The sequence below is a fragment of the Oncorhynchus masou genome, chromosome 10, assembly GCF_036934945.1.
Source record: "Oncorhynchus masou masou isolate Uvic2021 chromosome 10, UVic_Omas_1.1, whole genome shotgun sequence".
Classification (NCBI taxonomy): domain Eukaryota; kingdom Metazoa; phylum Chordata; class Actinopteri; order Salmoniformes; family Salmonidae; genus Oncorhynchus; species Oncorhynchus masou.
In genome coordinates this window covers 34,574,865-34,587,282 of record NC_088221.1, presented here as the reverse complement: position 1 = coordinate 34,587,282, position 12,418 = coordinate 34,574,865, and the positions used below count along the sequence as shown (strand labels likewise).

At 42.5% G+C, this 12,418-nt stretch overlaps 1 protein-coding gene across 1 annotated transcript in view; it reads left to right on the top strand.

Moving 5' to 3' along the window:
- LOC135547567 (receptor tyrosine-protein kinase erbB-4-like) overlaps positions 1-12,418 on the top strand; it is a 638,243-nt gene that overhangs the window by 579,544 nt on the left and 46,281 nt on the right. The window contains exon 21 of the mRNA XM_064976681.1: positions 3,564-3,749. Within this exon, the coding sequence (XP_064832753.1) occupies positions 3,564-3,749 (186 nt within the window). The remainder of the gene's footprint in view (positions 1-3,563; positions 3,750-12,418) is intronic.

Below are 12,418 nucleotides of genomic sequence, written 5' to 3'. Positions count from 1 at the left end.
CTTTATAGAATAAAAATTACAAGTGGAAATACGTATTTGATTAGCAAGCCAGCAGCAGATGAAACAGAATGTGAATTCTCTCCTCCCAAGCGCATACCAGTGACAAACTTAACTACACTGAACAAAATATCACTAATATCTAGCAACATGAAAAGTATTGGTCTGATGTTTCATGAGCTGAAATAAAATATCACAGAAATGTTCCATATGCACAAAAAGCTTATTTCTCAGCCCCCCAAAAATATGCACAAATGTATTTACATCCCTGTAAGTGAGCATTTCTCCTTTGCCAAGATAATTCATCCACCTAACAGGTGTGGCATATCAAGAAACTGATTAAACAGCTTGCTCATTACACAGGTGCACCTTGTGCTGTGGACAATAAAAGTCCAGTCTAAAATATGCGTTTTATATGAGTCTCCCATCTATTTCTGATGCCCATCTGGTTTGATTTCTATTTGTCATATCTTTCAAACTGTGCTCCTACACATACGCTCTTAACCCATATACGGTTTACGGACACGGTATGTTTTACTTTAGTGTCATTATTTGTTGTTATTAGTCCCAACCTTCAGCTCCATTCAACCCCTCCCATCTATCTCTTAACACCATACATGTTGGATTTATATTTGACATATATTTTTAAACTGTAATGTGATGTTTCACAAAATATCTGAACCTTTCTATTCTCATTGTTTCTACAGATTTTTAATTGAAAATAAAGATTTTTGCTAAAAAGTATTATTTTATTATTGATTGATTGACTATGACTTTTCAGATCACCCAGTAGTGCTATCTGCAGAGTTAGTTCCAGGTAAATGTTCCAATTCTTCAGCCATTCCTGGACCTCTGACCAAAAACAAGCTACATATGGACAGTACCAAATCAAATTATCTAATGATTCAGTCTCTTCGCAGCAAAATCTAAAGAGCTGGGAAGGTTGTATCCCCCATATAAATAACAGATGCAAGAATTTAGTATAATCATTTAAATTGAAAAATCCGGTGTCGTTTTGCGTATCAATTCATAAACCATGTGCCATGGAATCGTTATGTCAAAAATCTTGTCCCAACTATTTTGCAGTCTGCAGTTGAAGTCGAAAGTTTACATACACCTTAGCCAAGTACATTTACACTCAGTTTTTCACAGTTCCTGACATTTAATCCTAGTAACAATTTCCTGTCTTATGTCAGTTAGGATCACCTCTTTATTTTAAGAATGTGAAATGTCAGAATTATAGTTGAGAGAATGATTTATTTCATCACATTTCCACTGGGTCAGAAGTTTGCATACACTCAATTAGTATATGGTAACATTGCCTTTAAATTGGTTAACTTGGGTCAAACATTTCGGGTAGCCTTCCACAAGCTTCCCACAATAAGTTGGGTTAACTGAGTCAGGTTTGTAGTCCTCCTTGCTCGCAAATGCTTTTTCAGTTCTGCCCACGTTTTCTGTAGGATTGAGGTCAGGGATTTGTGATGGCTACTCCAGTACCTTGACTTTGTTATCCTTAAGCCATTTTGCCACAACTGTGGAAGTATGCTTGGGGTCATTATCCATTTGGAAGACCCATTTGCGGCCAAGATTTAACTTGCTGACTGATGTCTTGAGATGTTGCTTAATTTTTGTGAAGAGCACCAGTTTCTCCTGCAGCAAAGCACCCCCACAACATGATGCTGCCACCCCCATGCTTCATGGTTGGGATGGTGTTCTTTGGCTTCTAAGCCTCCCCCTTTTTCCTCCAAACATAACAAAGTTCATTATGGCCAAACAGTTCTATTTTTGTTTCATCAGACCAGAGGACATTTCTCCAAAAAGTACGATCTTTGTCCCCATGTGCAGTTTCAAACCATTGTCTGGCTTTTTTATGGTGGTTTTGGAGCAGTGGCTTCTTCCTTGCTGAGTGGCCTTTCAGGTTATATCGATATATAGGACTCGTTTTACTGTGGATACAGATACTTTTGTACCTGTTTCCTCCAGCATCTTCACAATATCCTTTGCTGTTGTTCTGGGATTGATTTGCACTTTTCCCACTAAAGTATGTACACCTCTAGGAGACAGAACACGTCTCCTTCCTGAGCAGTATGACGGCTGCTTTGTCCCATGGTGTTTATACTTGCATACTATTGTTTGTACAGATGAACGTGGTTCCTTCGGGCATTTGGAAATTGCTCCCAAGGATGAACCAGCCTTGTGGAGGTCTACAACTACAAGAGATGTGTGGAGTGGTTGAAAAACTAGTTAATGACTCCAACCTAAGTGTATGTAAACTAGTTTTAATGACTCCAACCTAAGTGTATGTAAACTAGTTTTAATGACTCCAACCTAAGTGTATGTAAACTCGTTAATGACTCCAACCTAAGTGTATGTAAACTAGTTAATGACTCCAACCTAAGTGTATGTAAACTAGTTTTAATGACTCCAACCTAAGTGTATGTAAACTAGTTTTAATGACTCCAACCTAAGTGTATGTAAACTAGTTTTAATGACTCCAACCTAAGTGTATGTAAACTAGTTTTAATGACTCCAACCTAAGTGTATGTAAACTAGTTAATGACTCCAACCTAAGTGTATGTATACTAGTTAATGACTCCAACCTAAGTGTATGTAAACTTCCCACTTCTACTGTATATTGCACGGCTGTAAATTGTTTGGTCCTGAAATGAAACAGGTATTCTTTTTAATTGATCACAATTTTAACCAATCAAAGGCCGACAGACAAGTTCCTTACTTTTTCCTCCTTCCACTTTCCTCTTCCATTTTTGCAGTAATACTGCAAATAGTTTGTTGTATTTCTGGCTAGTCTAATTTACCAATCCCCCATTTTTTTGGACATGGGCTAATTGAGTGACTGTCAGTGAACCTTGTACACCTTGTATATTCTACTATTTTAACTCTTAACATTAAGTTGAAACCCCAACTGACTTCCTAAAAACAAAATATATATATATATGTTTTTTTGTTTTTGGAAATGTATCCGCAGGCCTACAAAAGCAGGCCCGCGGGGCCGCCAGCTGCCCATCCCTGATCTATAGTATGACAGCATCAGCTGTTAGCTACCAACAGCTGGCAGACGTGTTTACATTTGGTTAGTTTTATCAGTGTTATTTAGATTAAAGACATGAGCTAAATGCACTTGATCTAGCTAACTTTAGCATAGCAAGCTATCTCTTTCACTTACTCAGTTGACTTCCATGCTCACTGAAGTCCATGATAATGCTCAGTCTCTGCTGGTGCTGCTGGCTGTTTGAGTTGCTTTAGAAGCCACATTGATGGTAGGGACAGCATCCACTTTGAGAAGCAACTTCTTGCTGAAGCACTCCTTCCATTGGTGGTTGCCTTGGAAGTTGTCATGAAATAAACGTGCTGGGTTCGGGGAGGTTTTGTAGAGGTTTTTTATATTGTATTATTTTTAACTTAAGATGAATTGTCGTATTTTGAGTACTATATAGGTAGAGAACATTGGACAGAATAAGGCTATGTTGATGACAACATTTTGACATAATTGGTGAATGTACTGTATGGTCTCTGCGTGGGCCTGAGTTCCTGTGTGTGTTCCCCAGGAGGCTCTGATCATGGCCAGCATGGAACACCCTCACCTGGTCCGTCTCCTGGGGGTCTGCCTGAGCCCCACCATCCAGCTGGTCACCCAGCTCATGCCCCATGGCTGCCTGCTCGATTACGTCCACGAATACAAGGACAACATCGGCTCCCAGCTGCTGCTCAACTGGTGTGTCCAGATCGCCAAGGTAGGACTCACCTGTTATTGTCCAATCTTGTCTGGGAGTTTGTGTGCCATCTTAGACACTTTCTGTTCGTGCTCCTTTTTCGTATGTATCTCATACTCTACATACCCACACTGTAATGGAAAACTGTAATTTATACAGTAATTTTAGATATTATCAACAGTAAAAAAAATGCAGCATACTGTAGGTCAGGGTTACTCCGCAGGGTTACTCAGCAGGGTTACTCAGCAGGGTTACCCAGCAGGGTTAATCAGCAGGGTTACTCAGGAGGTTTACCCAGCAGGGTTACTCAGCAGGGTTACTCAGCAGGGTTACTCAGCAGGTTTACCCAACAGGGTTACTCAGCAGGGTTACTCAGCAGGGTTACTCAGCAGGGTTACTCAGCAGGGTTACTCAGGAGGTTTACCCAGCAGGGTTACCCAGCAGGGTTACCCAGCAGGGTTACTCAGCAGGGTTACCCAGCAGGGTTACTCAGCAGGTTTACCCAGCAGGGTTACTCAGCAGGTTTACTCAGCAGGGTTACTCAGCAGGGTTACTCAGCAGGGTTACTCAGCAGGTTTACTCAGCAGGTTTACCCAGCAGGGTTACCCAGCAGGGTTACTCAGCAGGGTTATTCAGCAGGTTTACCCAACAGGGTTACTCAGCAGGGTTACTCAGCAGGGTTACTCAGCAGGGTTACCCAGCAGGGTTACCCAGCAGGGTTACTCAGCAGGGTTACTCAGCAGGGTTACTCAGCAGGGTTACTCAGCAGCCTGCGGGCCAATGGTTTTATTTGGGCCCCCAAGTTTTCAGAGCAAAAAAAGTATAACTGTTGGACATAAGACTGTAAAACACATAGGAAATCATCTCCAAGTGATTTTGATTTAAGAAATCTGTTCCCAAGTATTCCCATGCATAATAGAGAGACACGTGATCGTATACAAATGTATGAAAGGTTTGAAATTATTATGTTTTAGTCAAACATTATATCTGTTTGGGCTTCTTGCGGTCAATTTGCAGTCGACAAATTATATGTAATTACATATATATACTATGTTCCGCCGCCCGACCGTGTGCTCAAGATAAAATCGGCCCGCAGCTGAATCTAGTTGATGATCCCTGCTATAAATAATGGTGCATTGTGGGTAAATTGCTGTATTTTAAATGGTACTGTAATTCCTACCCACATAATACAGTATCCACTAGTGGGTGCAGGGTATTGTTGTTTCTGTCTCATGAACATATTTGGAGGAGTGCCTTGTTAGGGGCTATATTTGTTGCACCCATGATTGAGAATGCTCTACCAATTTAACCTGGAACCCCCCAGGAGGTAATAAGTCAAATTAATTAAATGCATTCCTCCTATCCTTGGATGGGTGAAGAAGACATCTGTGTCTGTAAATCTTCCTCTGATGGGGATGTTTAGTTCCGAAGGCAGTGGACTCAAATTGATTCCTCTGAATTTAAAGACAGGTAAATAAGACAGCAGCTCACATCACCTTGGATCTGGATGTATTGGACCATACTATTTGATCAGAATCATATCAGTGACACATACACACAGAGACCATGTCTCACAACCCTACTGCAACCCCACAGCTCCAAACCAAAATGTTACGCAAGGCACTCGCTGCAGACTCTTTTGTAGATTTAATATCTTAGACAAATATCCCTTTTGCTCATAGATATGGCACTGTTGAGGGATAAAGGTGGGAGTTTTCTACCATTAACTTTTAAATCATTAGTTACCGTTTGGAATAAAAAAAGAACAACACTTGCTGTAGGCCAAAAGAATGTTCCGGTCCGCTGTAGCTCAGTTGATAGAGCACAGTGCTTACAGCACTGGGATATTTGGTTCAATTGTTGCGACCAACCTTCTGTTTAAAACACATGCTCTCATGACTGTAAGTCGCTTTGGATAAAGCCACTAATAAATGACAAATATATATACCCAAATAAAGTGCTTATTTATGACTTTACATTGCACAGGGAAAGCATATATTATGGCTGCTTTCCCAAGCGTTGCCCTGTTTTCTGTATTGTATTTCACTTTCATTTACTCAGAGGAACCCAATTGAGACCAGCGTCTAATTCACAATGGTGCCCTGAGAACAAACAACTCACAAACATTAAAATTCAATAAATCAATACAACAGCGAATTCACTACAAGACACAACAGAGAGAGACACATCACATCTCAACAGTGCACTACAGTGTCATGGTCAAAAGAACCACACAATGTAGGGAATAGGGAGCCATTTGAGACTGAGACCAGGTGTTTCTAAGGCAGTGGCTGTGATGGCTGTAATGGCTTTCTCCTAGGGGTGAGACAGTGGACCCTCAGGGGCCCGAGGTAATGAGGTCAGAAGCCCCAGGTAATGAGGACATGGGCCTGGGATAGAGACTGCATACCATTCCTCTATACACTCTGTGGCTAGGCCTCTCTATCGGAGACGTCATATCTAACTGAATTTCACATTTTTAAGAAATCGATGTGCATCTATATATGGGAATGTCTGTGCCCACCACCACTATACTCAATACACAACAGTCTTTTCCTCCAGTCACATAATGGGTTCCCCATAACATTGGGGAGGACGGCACAACCTAACTGGGCGTGGTGAGGGAGTTGCCTGAATAGTCTCTGGCGGCAACCCCTGTGCTTGTGGAGGTGGCACTCCAATTGCGGCCGGAAAGGGCTCAGCTGCAAGTTGGGGCTGAGTATCAGGGTTTGGCTCTGGATTTGTCACTCTTCTGCCACCTAAAGGAGTGGTTTCCAGAGCATCCAGGCCTGGGAGGAAGGAGGTGGCAGCAAAGGGGGCTGCTGCCTCCTGGCCCAGCAGCTGATCCACATGGCATTGGTGCAAACCGGTCCGATGTCTTTTTCCATGACTGCAGGTACTCACTTAGGGCCTCTAGAGTATCTTGCCAGGTTCAAAATGCCTTAAATGACCGTGGCCCCCTGTCTGCATCATCCTCCTTCCTTAGATGCATTTCACTTGCGAAGTCCAGGTGCAGCCAGTCTAAGGCAGTTGTCAATCGCCTGTTAATTAACAGCTCGACTGGACTCTTCCCAGTAGTAGCCACGGGTGTAACATGATTAGACAGCAGGAACCTTGACAGTCGGGTCTGCCAGTCACTCACCGAGATCCCAGACAGAGTCTCCTTGGTTGTCTGAACCATGCGTTCAGCTTGGCCATTGGAGGATGGGTGATATGGGGCTGTTGTGACATCTGATTCTGCTCTGTCCAACAGAACTTTTTAAACTCAGCAGATATGAAGACAGATCCATTGTCTGACACCAGAATGTCACACAACCCATGTGTGGCAAACAGGAGACGGAAGGTGCTTAACACAGCAGCAGAGGACATCAAACTAACCATGGCTACTTCCAACCACTTTGAGTGGGAATCCACTACAATGAGAAAGTTATTTCCTTTGAATGGCCCAGCAAGTCTTTCCAAAGACGAAACCATTTCTTTGTTGTCTACTCCCGTGGGTGCATAGTGACCTTGGGTGGAGCATGTAGTGACTCCTGACAGGTGGCACAGCTGCACACCACTGCCTCAATGTACATGTCCATCCCAGGCCACCACATAGCTCTGTGCCATTGCCTTCATCCTCACTAATCCATTATGCAAATTATGCGAGCAACCACCACCCGACTGTCCCGAACCCAGCGAAGCACCCGGGACAGAACATGATCCTTCAAGATCAGTGTGGCTATCCTAGAAGCATGGAGAGGTGCATCAGGCACAACAAACAGCATCACTTCCCAGGGAGATGGTGCCACAGACAAAGGTGCAGCAAGTGGCAGGTGACTCAGGGCATCCACATGAACCCAGCTTCTTCCCTGGACGATAGCCGAGCTCATAACTATGGGCTCCCAGTATCAGGCTCCATCTGAACATCGAGGTGAAATAATCTGGTGCATGGGCTTCATATGATGAAGCCAGTCCAGCAAGGGCTTGTGGTCAGTGTAGGCCACAAAATGATGACCTGACAAGTACTGATGGAACTTCTTGACAGCAAAAATGATCACCAGGGCCTCTTTATTCAGCTCTGCATATTCAGTGACATTTAAGGTCCTAAATGTGTAGCACACAGGTGCCTAACGACCATCAGATTCCACATGACTCAATAAAGCAACTAGCCCATATGGAGATGCATCACAGACCATAGTGACCATAGTGGGCTAGCAGCCCATCTGCTTACAGCAGCCATTTAGCCTCCAGGGAACTGCCTGGTCCAGTAGTTGATACAGGGGCTCAAACACTGTAGTTTTATCAGGCAGGAAGCAGTTGTAAAATTTGAGAAGCCCCAGAAACGACTGAATCTCAGACTTGTTCTTGGAAGAAGGTGCCTCCTTAACTTCTTGATGCACCCATCCCTTTAGCAGGATCATTTTCATCAACACCCGCTGAATTGCAGCGCGCCAAATTCAAATTAAATTACTAAAAATATTTTATTTTCATGAAATCACAAGTGCAATATAGCGAAACAAAGCTTAGCTTGTTGTTAATCCACCTGGCATGTCAGATTTCAATACAGCTTTTCGGCGAAAGCATAACAAGCGTTTATGTAAAAACATCTCTCTCAGTAGACAAAATATTACAAACACTAGCAGCCAAGTAGATTGGTCACGAAAGTCAGAAAAGCAATAGATTAAATCGCTTATGTTTGATGATCTTCGGATGTTTGCACTCACAAGACTCCCAGTTACACAATAAATGTTTTATTTTGTTCCATAAAGATTATTTTTATATCCAAAATACCTCCATTTGTTTGGCGCATTATGTTCAGAAATCCACAGGCTCGAGTGGTCACGACATCGCAAACGGAAATTCCAAATAGTATCCGTAATGTCCACAAAAACATGTCAAATGTTCTTTATAATCAATCCTCAGGTTGTTTTAAAATATATAATCGATAATATATCAACCGGGACTGTCGCATTTTCAATAGGAGAGGGAGAGACAATGGCTGCCCCACTCTGTTGTGCAAGAAAACACCCAGCTATCCACTGACTCGATGTTATCTTTCTCACTCACTTTTCAAAATAAAAGCCTGAAACTATGTCTAAAGATGTTGACACCTTGAGGAAGTCATGGGAAAGGAATCTGGTTAATATCCCTTTAAATGGAGGCAAGGCATCCAATGGAACAGAGAGCTTTCAGGAAAAACAGCACTTCCTGGTTTGATTTTCCTCAGGTTTTCGCCTACAATATCAGTTCTGTTATACTCACAGACAATATTTTGACAGTTTTGGAAACTTTAGAGTGTTTTATATCATAATCAGACAATTATATGCATATTCTAGTTTCTGGGCCTGAGAAATAGGCAGTTTGAAATGGGTACGTTTTTTAGCCAAAAACGAAAATCCTGCCCCCTACACTTAAGAAGTTAATGGCCTTTACCTTTTCCTGCGTTGGTTGTACGACATCCTTGTCAATGTTGTTGTGTCTTTGGCTATGCCGGATTAAGTAATATAACATGCTATTCTATAAAATAATTTCTCCGTTATTAATATTACCTGATTGATCTAATCATGTAAATGTAATTAACTAGAGAGTCGTGGACCACAAAATAATATTTGCTGGTCAATTGAATACGTTGTAGTAACGTCGTTGTGTGGTAGATGGGATACTCTGTCTGTTCCTTCCTAACCTGCGTTTGCAGCTGCTGTTGCTAACTCAACAGATAGGAGGTGTCACTTCTGTTGTGAATACCACTCGCAACCAAAGCTCTCGCTGATGTTGGCTTCGTTCTGTAATTATTATCTGAACCATTCTGACATCGGACCGTTGTCTTCACATCCTCAGAACAGGAGGTTATATTGTCGTCAAGGCTTTATATAGGAAGGGAGAGGAGGGCGTGTTTGAAAGGTTTTATAGCCCATGTCCCTTCACAGGGGCGGGCCACTGATTGAGCATAACCCTACCTTATGAAAACCCAAATCTCACATTTTAGAAGCTAAAATCACATTTCATCCCATCACGGATAATTTCATAGTCAAACATTTAAATTGAACAACAATTCCATGTGAATCCGATAACTCTGATGTGTAGACGTTCCACTGTAGAGTTTATGCCATCTTATCATTGATGAGAATGTCTCAGATGACAACCGAACTGACATCATATTCATTAAGTACCACCGCATATGTTCAATTGGTCGGATTACCAGAATATAGTTAATTTCCCCCCACCTTCTGATGTTCCCAGAATCTCTATGTTAACCAAAGGGGTTTGCAAATGTAACATCAGGAGGGTAGAGAGAGGAAAACGGGGGGAAGAGGTATTTATGACTGTCATAAATCTAACCCCAGGCCAAAGTTTGTCTATGCAGATTGCATGGCTGTGCTTGATTTTATTCACCTTTTAGCAATAGCCAAACCCACTAATTTGAATGGGTGTCCACATGCTTTTGTATATATAGTGAATATGTCCCCTTCATTTACAGTGGTGACAGGATGCCGCACTAAACCTACAGCTGTATGGAATTATGGGCCCCCCCACATCCAGCTGATCTACAAAATTACAATGCCCCCGAAATCCGGCTCAGCCCAAAAATAAAACTGGAGTTATTCTGATCTGCCTTTTGTTTGCAGTTATTAAAATGAAATAATGCACAATGTCTGACAGAGATGCCAGTATATCATCATAACTCTTTGCAGTAGGGAGGGCTGGATTGAGAAGAGAATGTAATGTAGACAACACGCTCATCAGCACAATGGGTTTCTGTTTGGCGTTATCAATGTCATTATCCACGAAACACATTCCAGCCTTTCAATGTACTCCTCCCAGTAGCTATCCTTTTCATCAACAAACTCAATCTTCCCAATCAAAGCCATGATAGCTTCGGAAAAGGAAAATACACTTTGACGTTTACTCCTTAAAACTCTTCAAAACATTCCAGTCCGAAACCGCTTCAATGCCAGTATTCTGTCCGTGACATGGTGAAAGTACAGTCCAATAACAAGGACACAGAAAGATACGTTTAGAATATTTAATCCATGGTGCAGGCAATGAACATGCCATGAAGGCAGATGACTGTGAACTTCCACACCTATGGGGCGTGCACGCTATATGTGGGAGTGTCTGTGCCCGTTCCTTAATTTGCCCTCCACCGCTATACTCAATACACAAGGTAAATGTGCTCCCTCACTGCAGGGCAATTCGTGACTCTCCAGGCTCCCAGGCTCCTGGGAAGTTAATCTGTGTCTGGGAGGCGAGGTGAGACGCCTCTCTATCTTGTGCTTTCTATCCCTCTTTCTCTCTCTCTCTTTGTGCCTCTCTCTGCGTCAGACAGCCCTTCACACAATGGATTATTAATGGAATAATAAGCCGTGGGATACATTCTAATGAGCAGATTAATCAGGGGATATGCCACCACCATGCACTGTTTTTTATTTATTTTCTTTTTCGTCCACATCTCTCTTTCTTTCTTGAGGTATATCCCTGGCTTTCTGTCTACATCACAGTGTGTCCTGTCCTTTTAACTCCACAGCTTTTTTTTCCACTTCTCACACTTTCTCTTTCTCAGTGTGTCCTCCTTCTTACTCCATCTCTCCTTAACTGTATCTCCTCCTGTGTCTCATTTCTCTAATCAGCAGCACAGAGTCATTCTGCATGGGGACATGTTGGTTAGCTGAGCTCAACTCGACCAGGCCTGATAGTTAGAACCATGGAGTTAAAACAAATAGAACTAGAATCACTGTATTTCTACTTTTAGAACAGAACAGAAAGAATTGAACAGAAGGCAGAGATCTTAGAAAATAGACAGAGGTTCATATTGCTAACAGAACCTATGCAGTTCTCTGTTGTTGTATTTATCTCTATCACATCACTCTCTCACATATCCAGTACATGTCCTTGTGGAGCTAAAGACAGCTGAGAATTACTGTCGTACAGATGAACCTTCAATATGACGGCTATTACCGCAGCTGTCATCATTTTGTTCACACTATCTAGCTCTGACAATTATTTGGTTTAGTTGGCAGGTTGCAGACATTGACTAGTTATCTTCTCCAGTCCCCTCTTCTCCCGTTGTATGGAAGCTCTCCTAGTATTCTGTAAGAATCAATGCATCTTGAGGTCATTTCTCTGTGCAAACATCTCTCCCGAAGCTGAACAAATATCTCTCCCCCTCCATCTCTGCCTCCTTTTCTCCTTTCTTTCTTTCTGTCTGTCTGTCTGTCTGTCTGTCTGTCTGTCTGTCTGTCTGTCTGTCTGTCTGTCTGTCTGTCTGTCTGTCTGTCTTTCTTTCCCTCTCTCACTCTCTCTCTCTCATTCTTTCTCTCTGCCTCCTCTCTCTCTCTCTTTCTTTCTCCCTCCTTCTCTCGCACTCTCTATACATTATTCTCTCTCTTTCTCTCCCGGGGTGAACAAACATCTCCCTCGCCACCTCGTTATTTAGACCCCAGGGTGCGTCTGTCCATCACTCCATCCCTCTATCCCTTCACTCACTTGTTTCCCCCTTCTTCTTTTTCTTTCTCCATCTCTTTGGGTGTATCCCTGGCTCTATTTCGAGGTAGAGCAGGCATAGTTTAGTTTATATAGTGGAGCTCTGCTAGTGGAGTCAATTGGTGTGAGAATATGCTTCATCCCGATGTGATGCTGTATGTTACAGAAGTTTCTCATTGTCCTCGAGACAGCAGGCAGTAGCAAACACTAAGTGCAAACAGACAGCA